This window comes from Fusarium solani, assembly GCF_023522795.1.
Source record: "Fusarium solani strain SB1 chromosome Unknown bctg00000013, whole genome shotgun sequence".
Lineage (NCBI taxonomy): Eukaryota > Fungi > Ascomycota > Sordariomycetes > Hypocreales > Nectriaceae > Fusarium > Fusarium solani.
The window spans coordinates 718,679-736,096 of NW_027072145.1; the positions used below are offsets into that span (position 1 = coordinate 718,679).

Genomic DNA, 17,418 nt, shown 5'->3' on the forward strand with positions numbered 1-17,418 from the left:
ACTCACCCTGGCTACTTCTCATTATTAATAACTCATCTAACCCCTTATTTCATATTGACTTTCTTTAAGCTGAACATAACGAGACCGATGGTCTGCAGCCACCTCTATGCCTCGCAAGTCGAGACGCGTTCTTATTGGCCACGGCGGCACAACCCATGTTCTAAAACCCTTACTCAACAACCATTAAAAAAAGACGTCACGAAGCAAATACGCCCACAATCTCGCAATCATATATTTTCATCACGAAATATTAATATTAATCAAATCGCAGATATCTGTTCTATATTCTTAGCTAACTTTTAGCTTCACCGTAACCCTCGTAGTGGTCAAACCGGTAATTGCCGGCTAGTGCTTATTTTAATCGCCACCTGACCTATGCTACGCAAGCGCCAAAAAATTTCCCATACAAAATTAATCGTCGACGACTCACTGACGCAAGGCATAGTTGTCAGGGGCGGCTCTTGTTCTAGATGAGAAAACTATTCCAGCAGGTGTTTGTTAGACTCGCCGCGGTCATCGACGTCTAGAAGCAGGTCTGATTGCATTATCTGCCAGCGATGGTCGAGCTCCTCCCTGTCAACCTTGTTGGTTACCTTTCCACATGCAATGCTTGGAGGCTCCATGCAAATGAGCTGTGGAGGCAAGATTGGTACTTACGTCGTCTGCTTTAGCATCCTGACTCCCTTCTCCCTACAAAAGAGCAGGAACCGCCGCATAGTTCGATCCCGCTTGAAAGATGCCATCACATCGCCACGAGGTGCTCCATCCGACTTGTCCATCGTAACGTTGACCTTGCGCATGATGATGTGAATGCGAAGCGCCTCTATGTTCCACATCACTTCCTCAATCTCGTCGAGGTTAACATGGAAGTCAATGTGATCCTTAAACAAACCCCACGAGGCAGGGCTGACGTTCTTAAGGACTTGGTGCTGGAAGCAGCCGGCTTGCTCAATCCAGGTCCAATACTGGGTGACTGCCGTCGAGCTCGTGAATAATCGGTTTTTGACCTGGTAGAGGCGCCAGTCATACTTGGTGATTTCGCCACCACTATGTGAGTCCGTATCAGACCATGCGTCGATGTGGAACTCGTCGTGAACCGGACCGGAAGCGGGCGACAAGAGCTTGGGTCGCTTATGAAGATGAGTGTTAAATGGGCTATCAGGCCCCATGGGAACTTGAGTAGCCAAGGGAGATTGGTCGATAACGGACGTTTCGCGAGGCGTGCTAGCAACAGAATGCATGCTCTTGCGCTTCTTCAGACGCTTGGGCGTGTCGCTTGGACTGCCCTGGCTCTGACGCGCCTTCAATCCAGAGGGACGGCCGATGTTCTTGAAGCCATGCTTGTATCGAAGGGCAGTCAGCTTCGGGTCGTGATAGAAGTCATGGATCGTTCGAGGCAAGTTGAAGCTGGCGCCCTCGGCCAGGATTAGCTCGTGCAGGCGCTGCCGCATCCACTCAATTGGCTGGATATCCAACTTGAACTTTTCTAGCTCCAACATCGTCTCAGACAAACGGAAGAGCGCATCGTAGGACGTGATGCCGCCCTTTCCTGACTGGATGTACTTCTTGCTGAGGAGCTGATACGGGCTGACCGGACCCTGTTCGTGAAACTCAAGGATTTTGACGCCCCGATTGACCAGCTGACCGATCTGATACTTGGACGAGCCACCTTTTTCTTGCTTCGGACCGGCATCGATTGCAGCCTGGTGTTTCTCGCGCCATCGAGCGAGCTGCGGCTCAATCAGTGTTCTCACATTTGGCCAGTTAGGCTCCCAATAGGGGTGATTTTCGTTGATCTTGACCAGGGGTACACCCTCAACGCACTCAGGGTAAGTGTAGACTTCTCCATTGTGCCGGAGCACTAGATTATCTCGGGTGATCTCCTCTAGAGGCTCCTCAGAAGGAGATTCCGTCGGCTGAGGCGACAGTTCGATGGGCATGGAAGCCGGTGTTGGTCGCTCCGCTCGCTCGGCTGATGGGGATCTACTGCGAACGTTGGCCGGCGTGAATCCAGGGGTAACTCGATACTCTTGCGGTATCGGCATCTGCTCAGGCTCCCGCGCTGGTTGAGTGCTATTGGGAGCCGACGTGTCTTCCATGGGCGTGTCGAACTCGGTAGTAGGCTGAAGGATGCCAGGCCGTGTAGGTCGCGGGACATGCGAAGGAAGGGCGGAACGTGGGACTTCAGGCCTAGGTTGAGGTTGAGACTGAGATGGTGTTACCATAGCCTCTACCATACGCTCTGGAGCAAGATCGGGCCTGGGTACAGGAGCAGGGCGGCTGACTGGTGCGGGAGGAGGCTCGTAGGCACGCCTGTAAGTTGTTTCGGGAGCTTGCTCAGGACCTCGTTCAGGAGCCGGCGGAGGAACAGGCTGATGGACAGGCTGATGGACAGGCTGGGGCGAAGGATGATGCGAAGACACGCAGACTGGTTTCTCAGTTCGAGGTGCCTGTTCGGGTTGTGGTTCGGGTGCAGTCTCAGGTCTGGTGTGCGACCCCTTGGCCTCCCTCTGCTGTCGCGACCTTTCCCTCGAAGCCAGTATGTCAATCGTATCTCCAGACGCGCCGTGGCAACGCTGACGGTTCCACTCACAGTTGCCACATTTCTGAAAGAGGTCACCACCGACAATAATACAATCATCGAAAGCTCCCTGATTCTTATTGCACGACCAGCATCGCTTGGACTGAATCTCTCCGGTGGCCTGGATCATGCAGGATAGCCACTTGACGCCCTTGGATTCGGTTCGCTCATAAATGCTAGCAAGATGCGAGTCGTTGAACCGGCGACCGCGACGGATCTTGACGGGTCTCCGAATTTCGAGTTCCTGGATTCCTTCCACCCATTGATTCCACGGCTCGATGCGTTCCACTGGTCCGATCACATTACCATCAGCATCGACAACGTCCACCATAACATCAGATGCGGGTTTGTCAGCGGCGTTCTCGTTGTCGTGATGCTCAACACCTTCCATAATCTCTCCATGGGTAGCCGATTGATGGGTTCTCACTTGGATGGAATCATCGGCGACCTCTCTCCGAGGAACATTTCCACTGACTTTTGAGAGTTCTGGTAATTTCTGAGGAAGGCCAAGGGCTTCCATATCGGGGTCTTCGGAGTCCTCGACGTCGGGGTCCTCGCCCCTCTTCTCCTTGAAAAACCGACGCATCGTCTTCCAGATCTCCTGCTGAGTTTCGATCCCCGCCTGTCGCGACTCGTGGTAGTCGTGTTCAATGCGCTTCAGTCGATCTGTCTTCACTTCACACTCCTCAGTCACGCGGGCTAGCTCGGCCTCGACCTTAGCTAGTTCTCGAGCTAGCCGCGCTTGCGACTCACTTAGCTGGCTTCGTTGTCCGGTGAGCTCACGAAGTTTGATTCGGAGTTCGGTCGTAGATTGTTGAAACTCTTGCTCGACCATGTTGTTTTCTGCGTCTCGTTGGCGACGAAGGTTGGTCCAGAAATTCCGTTCTGTCTTGTCCCAAACGGACTCGTGTTCCTCCACTGGGAGTGCCTCCCCGGCCGCGGTATCATCCACGGTGGCCATTTTGGGCCGCGTTGAGGCTGAAAGTCGCCCTTGAAGAATCGTCGAAGATGACTGAGATTTAAAGAAAGATTAAATGTCGTATGTGTTGGTGGATGTTGGCGGAAGTGACGGTTTCAGTCAATGTCGAATGCGGGACGCACGTGACCGCCTCCAGCTGGAGAAAAGTGCGGCTCGAGTGGGCAAGCTGCTGGTGGCCGAGCAAGTCCCACAACCTAGACCAGAAAAAGAGAAGAAAGGCTGGGTCGAGTCGGAGGAATTGGAAGATCGCTGTGGCTCCAGCTATAGTCTGATAGTCCGAGGGGCGAAATAGAGTCGTGGGGCGCGTGCTCCAAGGCGGGCGGGAATTGGACGAGCCACCCAAAGGACAAGCTGAGGTGATAGACTGGAAATTGGAAATGAGTAACCGAAGGGCGCGTAGGACGAAAGCCTGTTAATGGAATCGTAGTTGGTAATCCGATTGATGTGGACCGGCCGATAGGCACCTGCAATCCCCTCACGCGCAAAGCGCAATTTTGCGACAGTGGTCAAATCCTGTCACTTGTCGCTCGTTAGTCGTCCCGGTTAACACCCAGCCTTTTTTTTTTCTCCCGGCGTTGTCGATGGCGTGTCTTGGGAAAAACCGGCCTCAATCCGACAGACAGTCACTTCGAAATCCCTTCCACCTCCGTCGCGCCGCCCCCCCTGGTTGGAGCGCACCTCGTTTTCCTAACTTGCTCGAAGGGAGCAAAAACGAAAAGAGGGAGGAAGAGGAAGGGCGTGTGAACGAGAAAAGTAGTGAAACCAACAAGGCGACAGAAAAGGAGATTCCTAGGCTGGAGAGACTGAGTGGAGAGCGCGTAACGCGTTGTGTGAAACGTTGCACGACCGTGGCGCGCGATATTCCTGGTGATAAGTAAAAGGAAAGAAATTTCAACAGGTGACCGGTCCCTACGGGCCCACCAACGCCTTTCGGAACGAGGCCTACGGGTGTGATCTGGAAGGCATTGGGCGCTATGTGCCCCGAGCGCTGGGAGTTTGAGCTACTGCGTATCCACTGTCGTGTCGCAACCCAGGGATCTTAATCTGAACGAATTACCAGCACGACTGCCTCCAGTACCTATGCTAGCCAGCCACTAAAGTGTTTCTATCGGCACGCTATCGACTCGCCAGCAGCAGCGGTCCACCTGTTGTTGTGTCACGCAGGGATGCTGAGTGCACTTGACAACTGGTAGTTCTTGTTGTCGTGATTGTAATTATTCTTAGTTAAGTTTTCATGATCTCAATGAGAGGCCCTTTGGTGCCTTATATCTTTGAATGATCCCATCTAGGACTTTGAACCTTAATCGTAGGACTTCAAACTTTAATCTTGATCCTGAAGTTAAGGGGGAACTCTCAGTTCTTCCAACATGTTCTTGCTTCAGTGTTGGCGGCGATTCCCCTCAAGATATTTGGCAAGCGATGGGGAACAGCCAAGGCACTTCGATACTACGAGTTCCTGGAGGAAGTTGGAGGCGGTACTGACTGAGTGATATCGTATTGTTTGGGGAATTTTAGTTTCCTTTATGCGTAGGCTAACTGTTAGTTGATTAAGAAGGCTCTTGAAAGGGTTGTAGTGTGGAATTTACTTCTATCACTAGGTTTGCGGCGTGATTCTAATAAACCACCTTCAGTGTGATCTTGTAAATATTCCTACTCCTGAGAGAACAGACCCAGTTTCTCAAAGCTCCGCCATCACGTTAATATCTTAGTACAGTGAGCTGTCAACTTAAGTTGCTGGATCTCTCAGACCAGATGCGTGAGATGGGCACACGTAGACACAACCATCGGTACTGGGCCTTTCTCGACCATATTGTCATATCCATATTGAGAAATTTCAGTGCGAATAATTCCCTCAAATACACTAGTGCCTCCCTTACGAATCGGCCCCACATATATGCTGTTCTGGGTCATTCTCGGCTGGACCTTCTTCTTGTGAGCCAAGCGTGTTAGCGCCTGGAGGCAATATCCCCGCAGCACAATACAGAGACGGAGGAGTTACAGAGCATACACCGTAAAAATATTACTAAACTATAAATACGGGTGTAAGCTACTGGGTTTGCTCTTTTCTTCCCATCCTCATTCGCTTTCCATTCAGTCTCCTCTGACATTACTGGCCATGGCAAGCCTACAAAACACAACGTCAGTGGAACTACATCTTGGGAATGGCATTCAACTAACCAGGGCAGCAAGAGGTACACCCTCAACACGGGCGACTCGATGCCTGCCCTAGGGCTTGGGACATGGCAGTCCAAGCCTGGTGAGGTAGAGCACGCAGTCCAATGGGCTCTGCAGTGCGGTTACCATCACATCGACACAGCCTTTGCATATGGCAACGAGAAGGAGGTTGGCGCCGGCATCAGGGCATCGGGCGTTCCACGAGAACAGATCTGGCTTACTACCAAGTTGGACAACGACTGTCACCACCGCGTTGCCGAGGCTATCGAGACCAGTCTCGCGAACCTAGACACAAGCTATGTGGACTTGTATCTCATGCACTGGCCAGTTGCGCTTGATCCTAAGAACCCCGGTCAAGTTCTTGAGGACTGGGACTTTGTTGATACCTGGCGCGAGATGCAGAACTTGGTTGACACTGGAAAGGCCCGCAACATCGGTGTCAGTAACTTTGGCATCCGTAATCTGGACAAGCTGCTGTCAGATGAAAGATGTACCGTGAGTCCTCTCAACAGTCTAGCTCTTGAGCCATTCCTAATCTTTGTAGATTGTCCCCGCGGTCAACCAAGTTGAACTTCACCCTTTCAACCCATCTTCCAGGCTTGTTAAATACAACACGTCCAAGGGGATACATACAACAGCCTACTCGCCGCTCGGCAGTACCAATTCGCCGCTCTATTCCAACGATACAATTGCCTCTATTGCAAAGGCACACGGTCGCACTCCTCAGCAGATCTTGCTGATGTGGGGGTTGCAAAGGGAAACGAGTCTTCTCCCCAAGTCAGTGACCAAAGCGCGCATCGAAGGGAACTTTGACCTCGATGGTTGGCAACTTACAGCTCGAGACATGGCCAGGATTTCAAGTGTTCCCGACCGATTCAAGGTTGCTGATGATTCGTGGCTTCCTGTGAGAGTATTCTTTGGAGATGATGAAGAGGCTGCCTTTGCCGAGCCTACGTCAATGTTGTAGTCGGACAAGCTCAGAGTTCAACGAGGGCAGAGTGATTGCCCCATCAAGATATTAATGAGTAGTCACAAAAAAATTCACCATAGAACTCGTGTCATTGCAACGGGATGGTAACATGTAATCTTGCCCAAATGCATTGCTTGATCTCCCTTGGGTCTAATGCTCACACAACTTTGTCCATCAAGAAAAATACGGCAAGTACCATATTCGAGGATAGCCCATCTTCTATCATCAGAGAAAACCCGGGAAAACAGCATCATTCGGATCAATAAAAAAGTGCATCCGTCCCACCAAGTTGGCATGTCCTCTAACGCGAGGAATACAAGCAGGGAAACCGTCGACAGGGCTTTTCTCCTCGGAAACAACATCCGCCTCAAGCTCGGTGCCGATGATTGATCGATGAATAAGTCTTGAGCGACCAACTGCTATCCTTCTCTCTGCTAAAAGAATAGCAACCCTACTGTACCAATTACCACTAATGTTAGCACCTAATACAATTTTCTGGTCCGTGCACGCTCCGCGGACGTTGTACTCCGTATTGGGTCCGAACATAAGAAAACTCGGCCCGTGCACCTTCCCCAGCTTCCATGGCTTAAGGTACGAATTCCCTGTCGCCGCAAATAATTAGGAAGCGGCTTGATCGGCTTAGTTTTAAAAAGGAAGAGAAAGTACTGGATGATGACCCTATAAGCAGATGATCAAATTCAACACGGCCTAGATGCCTGCTGTTTCTCCTGGAAAGACAGAAGCTAAAAATGGCCTTGGTTTGGATCATCGCTCCCACATTCGTAGCATCGGTCCACTGCCATTTACCCAGTTTCCAAAGTTTTCAAGGCATGGCTTCGCCGTGGAGTGGGGGTTAGGGTCGTTGATGGGGATGATGACATACATTATTCCTCCTTCGGAAAAAGAGAAAACAGCCCCGGTCAATTGCCATTTTCGGTTTCGATGCAAACCCTGTTGAAGGCCCAAAAACGGCTTGCTTGACCGACTGCAGCCACAACAGCCCCGTCCAAGGGGTAAGCAAGGCAGATTAGCACACGCTACACAGGGGCTGAATGGCGGGCAGCTGACCACGTAGCGGATGCACAGGGCCATCATCTGTGCAGTGGCACTTGTGACAGACTGATGAATGCAGGTGAGCAACTCGAAACGAGGGGACCGAATGGGCAATCATTGACTATATGTTTCCTCAGTTGTGAGGTGATATGCTTACCCGGCATACCATGCCAGCATGAAGTTGTGGTGGGCAGACCACGGAGATCGCTTAGGCCCGACCAGATGACCTGTATTATCGATTCGCCCTCAGAAAAGAACCTCCTGCTGCATTGCAGGTGGTGACTGTAACCAAGCTTCCTGTCTCGCTTCATTATGAATACCGATGAGTTGGTCAATAGATACCTAATCAAGGAAGCACGAGTTTTCAGGGACGCATATTAGCACACCGCTGAGACTATTTTGAGCAAATCCTTGTGGTTGTACTTATACTAGAATAAAAATGTTATCTGAAGAAATAAGAAAAAGATCTAAGATTAAAGTTTTTATAGAGTCCCTTCTCACTATCTACTCTATACTTGCCTAGGTGCGCTGGGATAAGCTACCTAGGTATGAATATGTGCTAAGTAGCCAAGTCGGTGATTTGAATATCTGCTCCCTTTAACTCTTGCTCTCGACATCCGGGTGAACTGTCTCTATATCCCTAGTCTTCTCTCCCAGTGCATTCAACTGTAGCTCGGCAATCTCATCTGCGGGGATCCTGTCGGGCGTTGTATTTACCAGCATGATCATTGGGAGAAGAGCAGCACCAAGCAGGGCAAATGTCACGCAGCTAAAGGAGCTGTCAGAAAGTACCCTTTCATGAGTGTATACCAAAGGGGAGAACTTACAACCCAATAAGAGGGTCACTCTTTGTCTGAGTGTTCATACCATAGGCGATGGCTTGGCCAATAGCCTCAATGCACCTAAAGGCAGCTCCGTTGCGGACGTTTTCTGGCATGGCCGTTAGCGCTGGGAACCAGTGGCACACATGGTAAACTTACCTTGAGCATTCATTGCAAACGAAGACAGAAGCCAGTACATATATGACTGGGACAACGGACCGGTGGTCTGGATAAAGAAGTAGGGCAGGAAGGAGGAAGCGTATAGACTGTGGTCCCAGTCGATAGCACCCGGATCATTGCGCCGAAATCTGACCTGCATGATAATCGACCAAATGTAGACGCCGATGTTGAGAATTACCACGGTATAGAGACCGACCTGGGCGCGGCGGCGTTGTGAAAGGTACTTGGCGTCGAGGATGAATCCAAGGCCGAAGCAGCCGACACTGAAGAGGTGTTAGTAGGCAGTCGGCAGAGAACAAGGAAGAGCCTGGACTTACATGCAGAAGAATGGCGAGATTAGCGATGAAAGGGCGCGGGCACGGACTGAAAAGTAGATTCCCAGATATGTGGACCAAGAGCCGCTGTCCCTTTGTTAGTTTCTGATGCCTGTCATGGGGTCGGCAGAGCTTCATGGTACCTGTAGAAGAAGGACCAGAGTGCCCAGAGAGACGAGAGCACGATGAGCCTCGAGGTCATAGTCTTTGCAATCCGCCTGACCTCCTGCTTGGTGGAGAGAGCCTCGGCGGTGACGATGTGTGTGCCATCAGATCGAATGACGCGTTCAAACGGCGTGATCATGAAGGCGAATGGCAGACTAGGACCCGATCAGCGGAGGCAAAGGTTCAGGATGGAAATATACTCACGCCATGCACTCAATAATCAAGAAGGCGATGTATGTGTCGGGCGTTACTCCACCGCTGACACCTTTCTCGTGGTTCTTTGACAGGCTTGGAAAAGAATATTGTTAGCCAATGTCATACACACCAAACTTTAAGATACTTACTTGATTGCACCACCAACAAGCTGGCCGAGATTCCGAGACACGATCCAGAGAGCGAGATACTTGCCACGCGCACCAGACGGTGCAAGCGTCATGATTGCACCGGCCTCAGCCACGTACCAACATCCAGTGCCAATGCCGCCGATTACACCGCTCAGAATGAGATACTAATGATTCGAGTCTTGTCAGCGCATCGGCCCTGAAGAATAAAATCAAGCTCGCTCACCCATTGGTTGCCAAACTTGCTGTTGCAGTAGTAGGCGGATCCTTGGACGGGGAAGGACATGGAGCCGATGACTAGAGCCCACTTGACACCAAGCTTGTTCACGATGGGGCCTCCCATGAAGCAGGCTAATGGCCATTGTTAGCCAAGTGAGAACTCCCTGTGCCTGGATACGTACTGCAAGCGAGCATGGCATATCTCAGAGCAGTGGCAATGTTCGACACTTGAGGAGTCGCAAGGCCGCCGCCGCCAAGTCCTAGAACATGTTCGCATTAGCCGGTGGCACTCGAGGATGAAATTCGGTATAGATGCCACTCACCTGCAATCGCATCTGACATGGCTGGTCCGCAGAATGCCTGGATGCTCAGCAGCGTCATCTGCGTCAGACTGTGCTGCCATACTCGTTTCCACCGAGGAATGGAAATCTCTTCAGTGGTTGCCATTCCATGGTCAGGGAGACCAGAGACTGTAGTCTTTGAGTTGGCCATTGTGGACGACTTGTTATTGTAAGTATGCTCAGTTGTAGGTTTCAATGACAGAAGGGAGGTTGTACAAGATGTCTCTTTATACACATTCGAATACATGTACAACAACCCTGTCGTGATAACCCCTCTCGAGAGTGGAAGGTCCAGGCGAGTGGCCAGGAGGGTTATCTTGGGTGGAGCGAGTGAGTCAGAGCATGAAGGTCCAAGCGAGCAGCCAGCGGGGAAATCAACTGTTAGATAGCCCATCACGTCGTCTTGAGCCAATGGGCTTCAAGAACACGGTGATTTCTATCCTTATCCCCATGGGGTTTGGCGAGTTTCTCCCCGCAACTCCCGAGTTTGTCAGCCGACCTGCTGATCGGAGTAGATCAGAAAGAGCAAAGTCGTTGAAATCGCGTTGATAACGTCGCTTAGAGCTGGGATTGTGGGGTCTTGTTGTCGCCTTAATTGCTGGGAAAGTCCCTACCAGCCTCGACCCGATCCTTGATTGCCTTTAGCTTGGCGCCCAGACACTTCGAGATTAACAGAACGACAAATGACGCCATCACGAGACACGACAAAGGTGGTGATTGTGGGTGGAGGCGGCACCATGGGCTCCTCCACGGCACTGCACCTTATGCGCTCTGGATACTCGCCCTCAAATATCACCGTCCTGGATGTTTACCCGATCCCTTCAGCGCAATCGGCTGGGTTCGATTTGAATAAGATTATGAGCATTCGACTACGCAACAAGCCTGATTTGCAGCTGTCGCTTGAGGCGTTGGATATGTGGAGGAACGACCCATTGTTCAAGCCCTTCTTCCACAATGTCGGCATGGTAAGCCATTGGGCAAATCTCAAGTCGAATTCGGGTTAACGACTCGTCAGATTGACTGCTCGTCATCCAAAGAGGGTATTGCGAATCTCAGAAGAAAACACCAGACTCTTATCGACGCAGGTGTTGACCTGGACAAGGCCAACACCTGGCTTGAAAGTGAGGATGAACTTTTGGCGAAAATGCCCTGGTTCACAAAGGAGCATGTGAAGGTAAATGCCTTGAAGATTTTGAGCGATCAAGGCTAACAGACTAATACAGGGATGGAAGGGCTTGTTCACAACTGACGGCGGATGGCTCGCTGCGGCCAAGGCCATCAACGCAATCGGGCGCTTTCTAAAAAGCCAAGGCGTACAATTCGGGTTTGGAGGGTAGGTTTTTGCCATCGTCGCGACTGTATTTTGCGCTTACACCGTCATAGGGCCGGTACTTTCAAGCAATCTCTCTTCGCCGCCGACGGATCGACATGCATTGGCGTTGAGACTGTCGATGGCACTCAATATTATGCTGACAGGTCATTCTGGCCGCTGGAGCGTGGACGCCGTCGCTGGTAGATGTAGAGGATCAGTGTATGTCCAAGGTCAGTGCAGTCATATAACCCGTATCCTCTTATCAGGAGGTTGTCAACGTCGGTGTTGACTGGTCTGGCACTAGGCCAGGGTCTTGGCCCATATCCAGTTGACCCCTGAGGAGGCAGCTCAATACAAGAACATTCCCGTCGTGTATGATGGCGAGTACGGATTCTTCTTTGAGCCCAACGAGTAAGTCGCGCGGCCAAAGGCTGAAAACACATGCTTAGAATATTCCTACAGAGATGGTATCATCAAGATCTGCGATGAGTTTCCAGGATTCACTCACTTCAAGAAACATCAGCCATTTGGCGCCGCACATCCCAAGTTCATCTCGGTTCCTCGGTCTCACGCCAGCCATCCCACTGATAGCTACCCAGACGCCTCTGAGGCAAGCATTCGAAAGGCCATGGGTCGGCTCTTGCCAGAACTTCGAGACAGGAAAATCGTAGATCGTGCCATGTGTTGGTGCACTGACACTGCTGATGCCAACCTTCTCATCTGCGAGCATCCCAAGTGGAAGAACCTGATCCTAGCGACGGGAGACAGCGGGTATGTTTACGCAGCAACTATGACTACTTTTCTAACCTTCTTCTGTAGTCACACCTTCAAACTGCTGCCCAACATTGGGAAGCATGTTGTCGAGTTACTGGAAGGTACATTGCCGCAGCAGCTTGCCGAGTCTTGGAGGTGGAGGCCCGGGGGCGACGCGCTTAAGTCTCGACGTGCAGCTCCAGCCAAAGATCTTGCAGACATGCCAGGCTGGAAACACGATGCACGACTGTAAGTCTTGGGGCTGGACGAATTTTTGTGCTTGCAAGGCCACTTAGGCAGTAGACAACAATATTCAGAGCAACGTACCTTGATTCATACTTACCCACCAGGCTGCACGATAATGTTCTCTCTCCGATTTACTCGCTGGCGGAAAGGATAATAAAAAAGACCGAGAAGATATCAGAACGGCTGTCAGACGGTCTGGCTGATTGCCACTTTGGCGTGATGCAAGCTACAACTTAATACCCTTTGTGCGAGAATGAAGATACGAATCCCCAAAGCCCAGCTGTCTTGTCGTCTCACTAGCACCAAGCACATCTCTCCCCTTGGGGAGGTTTGGGGGATACTGGCGAAGGTTTGATGATGACCACATTTCCTGTCAGCAAAGCCGGGGTGATCTTGCTGGCTGCTAAATGGAATGGGAAGTTCCACGGAATAATAGCACCAACGACGCCAATCGGGACGTAGCGTGTGATGACAGTCCGCTTGTCGTCGTCTTCGATTACATCTTCTGGAAGCTCTATATGCGCCAGCCCCCGAATCCATGCGATTGCAACATCAGTTTCCACATCGGCTTGAGGGATCTGAACAGCGAGACTTAGTAAGATTCAATCAAAAGGGCGGGGGGACCTGCAGGCTTCCGCTGCTCGGATACAAGGAGATCTCTGAAGTCCGTCTTGACTTGCTCCACGGCGTCCGCAAAAGCAAGAACAGCACTGCGGCGGTCTTCGTATAAGACTTTTAACCAAGTTCTGAAAGCCTTCCGGGCTACATCAACGGCACTATTAAGGTCATCTTGGGTCGTGACGGGAACCTCTTCTTTTGGCTGCAAATTGGCAGGATTGACAGTGTGTCGGTTTCCTTTGTTGTGGAGGGTTTGCCGTCAATGATTTGAACAAAACCGCCCGTAAAGTCCAGCCTTGGACCTTCGGCAGTCTTAGAGCCTTCAATCACTGCGGGAGACATGATGAGAAGAGATAAGCGAATCCGATAGTGAGTTCGTGGGGGTGCGAAATGCGCTCGTTCACTTTCAGGGCACTTGGATTATATACTCGCCCTCTCTCCCACCAACAACACACTATCAGTTTGTCTGTGCCGAATTCCGAAGATACGGGGGTTGATGCTGTGGTATGCACACAACCTCCGAGCACCAGCGGGAAAGATTCAACCCACAGCCAAGCATGACTTGAAGTACGTCAAGATGACGTGAATGTCTTTTGGACCAGCTGTCATTGACTGGTGGCTTATGTGCTATGTATGTGAAAGTTTCGAGGGCGCCACAGTTCGGCTTCTGACGTTGTCTGTGAAGCAGAAGCCATGTGACTTGACGCTACCTCAGACCTAACAGCATGGATGAAGTACTGCCATGAGGGTCTGATGGCTTTTCAGTTTGGCATTATGAATCATGCCTACGTAGAACATGAGCTTTTGGGGTGTTCCCATGCAATTGCATGATTATGTGCTGGTAATTGCTTCGAGTGGTCCAAGGCAGGGTCTATTCGAGGTTCTCGAATGGACCCTTCCTGCGGGTACACTAGGCTAAGGTTCTGTCCGAAGCTTAACCTTTGCGTCGAGCACTTGTGCCTCAAGGTGTATTCAACACACCGAGTTAGGCTTTGGTCTGAATACCCTAGACTAGGGGTGATCCAGACCCTCTGGTGGTCTCTTACTCCGGATGACCGCATGCGGGATTTGTGGGCTGATTCTAAATCTGGTGCTGCATCAGTCGATAGATACATATACTTGGTGGGGCCTCAATTCAACCGTACCCAGGGGATTAGGTAAGCTAGTTACGCAACCCCTCTGTTCATCACAGAGGGGGCATCACAACCTGTAACTGCGTCACTGCTGTAACCGCCTCGCACACCGTAATTGCCTTATTTCTCCACGAATTGAAGTCCGAATAGCTTCAAATTAAAGCCTGACTTTATTTTCAATTGAAATTGACTATGCCTCGATTTTCAAGCAAAGAAAGCGCTGCTGCGGCGCGTGCGGCGCATGCGTATCTATCCGGGGCATCCGCGCCACCGACAACTCGGGCGAACCCCTCCCCAGGCAAATACAGCATCAGTGACACCGCCGCGCTTCACCACGCAAATGCCGGCCTGACTAAGAAATATATATATCTATTAAAAGCTGGGAAACCGCTGCCTTCTGACTCCAAAGGAGGGACTCCATCGGCGCTGACTGGGCCGGAAGAACGGGCTTTAGTGACCTTCATCCGTTCAGTTGAGAGTAGCGCTTTTGCTGTGTCAGAAACCTCTATCCGTAACTACGCCAGTTTCCTTCGGGGACACCGATTTGACAACCCACAGCCTCCTGTATCAGTATCGTGGGTACGGAGGTTCAAAAAGCGTCATCCAGAGCTTCAACATAAGTCCCCAAAGGTCCAAGAAGTCACCCGTGCCGCTGCCGAGACAGATATACAACATATCGACAATTGGTTCAAGGAATTCGACGCCCTAATGAGCACCCTTGGTATCCAAAAGTGCGATCTTTGGAACTTTGACGAGACCCCCTTACAAATTGGGTGGGTAAATGGTAGCCTGAAGCTCTTTTCTACCCGGATGAAACGAAACACACGGACGACTGTCTTTCAGCCCGGGAATAAGGAGTCTTTGACGTCTATTGATGCCGCCAGCGCAGCTGGGAGGTCAATTCCTTCGTTCCTGATACTTAAGGCGAAGACGTTATTAGAGGAATATACGCGTGCTAATATTGACGAGCGTGTTGTCCTCACATTCACAGATACGGGTTATAATAACTCTCATCGATCTGTCCAGTGGCTGCAACACTTTAACCGCTGTTCCTTTGCCGCCAGCGAGACCTTCGCCGGATCCTCTATTGAGGAGTGGTTTGGCTACCCGACGACTATCACGAAGTCCCAATTTGACGAGGAATATGCGTTCAAACCTCGTTACCAAGTCAAGAAGGCCCCGACCTCATACCGGCTCCTACTAATGGACTCCTTTTCCGCTCATGAGGATCCTGAATTTATCTGGTATTGTGGAATGTTTGATATTATCCCGTATCGCCTCCCAAGTCACCTCAGTCACCGTCTGCAACCTCTTGACGTTGGCGTCTATCAACACCTTAAAAATGAACAAAAATGCGCTCTCAGGGACTTCATGATAGCCGGCGGTATGCAGATCTCTCGATTCGACTTTCTGAACCAGTGGAATCGTATGTATGCAGCCGCATTTAAGGCCTGTCATATATACGTTGGCTATGAAAAGTCAGGCATCTTCCCTATTAACCCAGAAGTCGTCCTAGGCCCGCTGCGCCGGTACGCTGAAGAGCGACAAAAGCCTCTATTCCCAGTGACTTTAAATAGGGATAAGGTGACTCCGAGGAGAGTCAAAAAGCAACTCTCTGATCTCTCTGTTCAAAGGTCTATATCCCTCCTTGATACACCAACGCGGAAGGTTATCCGGAGCGCTGAAGCGTGTGTTGATCTCGCTATTGTGACGCAAAAGTCACATGAGAATGTCATTAGATTACAGAAGGAGCGTATACGACTCGAGGGACGCCGCACACGAAGTCGACGCCAAATTAAGGGCGTCAAAGATGGTGCTTTTACTGTAGGAGAGTTAAAGCGTATGGTTGAAGCACGAGAGGAAGAGCAGCGGAGACTAGAGTCTAAGAAACTAACTCGGCAACAGAATAATTTCCTCCATAACCTTCGTGACGATGGCCAGCCGCGTCTCCGTGGCGGCGCGGCCGTGAAAGCAAAGAAGGAAAAGGCGGCCGCAGAAGCAGCCGCGATGGCTTCACAGGAGGCCGATCGCCAGAGAATAATGTCTGAGACGGAAAAGGAGACCTTAGAGAATCGCAGGCGCCTTTGGATTGAAGGTGACGAGGAAAAACGGGACTTCCAGCATCGAATTTGGGGTCGGCATGTTCTTGAAGCTATTCCCGAGGCCGCCGACTATTTGGCTGACCTTGACAAGGCTGCAGCCTTGCGAGAGGCGGCAGCTTTGCGAGGTCAGCTAGATAACATACCTGAAGATGTGCTCTCGGTATCATCAAGAGACTTAACGCCGCTATTGCCCGGCAACGAGGAGGAGGATTGTGACGATATTGAAGTCATCATGAACACACAGATCGAAGGATTCACACAAGCCGCTTTGACGGCCGGAAGCAGGGATTATTCGCCTGGAAATAGCGATCAAGAAGAAGATCTATTACGCCGAGAAGATTGGGGCGGATTCGGCTATGATCGCGTGCCTAATAACTACTCGGATGACGAGAGGGTCGAGGCGTGCATTGTGGTGGCCGGGATGACAATTCCCGTGCCGCCGTCGCGGGCCCGAGACTAGGCATCACATTCACTTACACACAACAATGTGGGAATAGCCTCAAGAAGGCTCAAATTGACAGAATCAATTGATCAGATTAAGCGCTATTCATTGATAACCTTTTTATTGAAATTGGGCTTTATTTGGTGGAGAAATAAGGCAATTACGGTGTGCGAGGCGGTTACAGCAGTGACGCAGTTACAGGTTGTGATGCCCCCTCTGTGATGAACAGAGGGGCGGCCTATCATTAGTCAGCCCCCTGGGTAACCCTCAAAGCATGTATTGCCTTCATGACCCCAATCATCGAAATCCTGCCGAATCCCACGGACGCACGGTGTACCGTTGCATCCAGAGCAGCCACCGAGGAACCTGCCTCTGCTGAGTTTGATCCGGCGGTCATTGACACCAGCACCCTTCACAGGGAAGAAAAAGACGGCTCAGTTTCCAAAGACTGACCCAACTCCAACAAGACAGACCGGCCGCAAGTAATGCAGCCGGATGCAGGACTTGGCATCAGAGCTAGGACGTTGACTCAATGCTGAGGGTCGTAGTCGCCCGCATTTCGTGTCTCAGCTTTTACATTGCCGAGACGTGCCGGAATCGCCTTGGCTGCCCAGCCCCCCGAAAATAGGAGCTCTATCTATAGATTAAGCGGCTATCACTAGAGCCCAAGTGC

At 51.1% G+C, this 17,418-nt stretch overlaps 5 protein-coding genes across 5 annotated transcripts; 3 read left to right on the top strand and 2 right to left on the bottom strand.

Moving 5' to 3' along the window:
• Positions 1-653: 653 nt before the first annotated feature.
• Positions 654-3,542, bottom strand: MRS44_017126 (uncharacterized protein; the record flags this gene model as incomplete). The annotated part of the gene is made up of 1 exon (XM_065617625.1): positions 654-3,542. The coding sequence occupies one exon, from the start codon at positions 3,540-3,542 to the stop codon at positions 654-656; it is 2,889 nt and encodes a 962-aa protein (XP_065473697.1).
• Positions 3,543-5,676: 2,134 nt separating this feature from the next.
• On the top strand, positions 5,677-6,702 carry MRS44_017127 (uncharacterized protein; the record flags this gene model as incomplete). Its single annotated transcript, XM_046272292.2, has 3 exons — positions 5,677-5,699; positions 5,747-6,230; positions 6,280-6,702. 3 exons carry the CDS (start codon positions 5,677-5,679, stop codon positions 6,700-6,702), a joined length of 930 nt encoding a protein of 309 aa, XP_046127040.1.
• Positions 6,703-8,355: 1,653 nt separating this feature from the next.
• On the bottom strand, positions 8,356-10,290 carry MRS44_017128 (uncharacterized protein; the record flags this gene model as incomplete). Its single annotated transcript, XM_046271475.2, has 10 exons — positions 8,356-8,527; positions 8,586-8,688; positions 8,739-9,022; positions 9,077-9,160; positions 9,217-9,393; positions 9,443-9,526; positions 9,583-9,746; positions 9,806-9,930; positions 9,981-10,058; positions 10,122-10,290. 10 exons carry the CDS (start codon positions 10,288-10,290, stop codon positions 8,356-8,358), a joined length of 1,440 nt encoding a protein of 479 aa, XP_046127041.2.
• Positions 10,291-10,876: 586 nt separating this feature from the next.
• On the top strand, positions 10,877-13,046 carry MRS44_017129 (uncharacterized protein; the record flags this gene model as incomplete). The annotated part of the gene is made up of 8 exons (XM_065617626.1): positions 10,877-11,104; positions 11,155-11,313; positions 11,363-11,472; positions 11,523-11,615; positions 11,761-11,862; positions 11,914-12,222; positions 12,271-12,453; positions 12,887-13,046. 8 exons carry the CDS (start codon positions 10,877-10,879, stop codon positions 13,044-13,046), a joined length of 1,344 nt encoding a protein of 447 aa, XP_065473698.1.
• Positions 13,047-14,393: 1,347 nt separating this feature from the next.
• Positions 14,394-16,763, top strand: MRS44_017130 (uncharacterized protein; the record flags this gene model as incomplete). The annotated part of the gene is made up of 1 exon (XM_065617627.1): positions 14,394-16,763. The coding sequence occupies one exon, from the start codon at positions 14,394-14,396 to the stop codon at positions 16,761-16,763; it is 2,370 nt and encodes a 789-aa protein (XP_065473699.1).
• Positions 16,764-17,418: the final 655 nt, after the last annotated feature.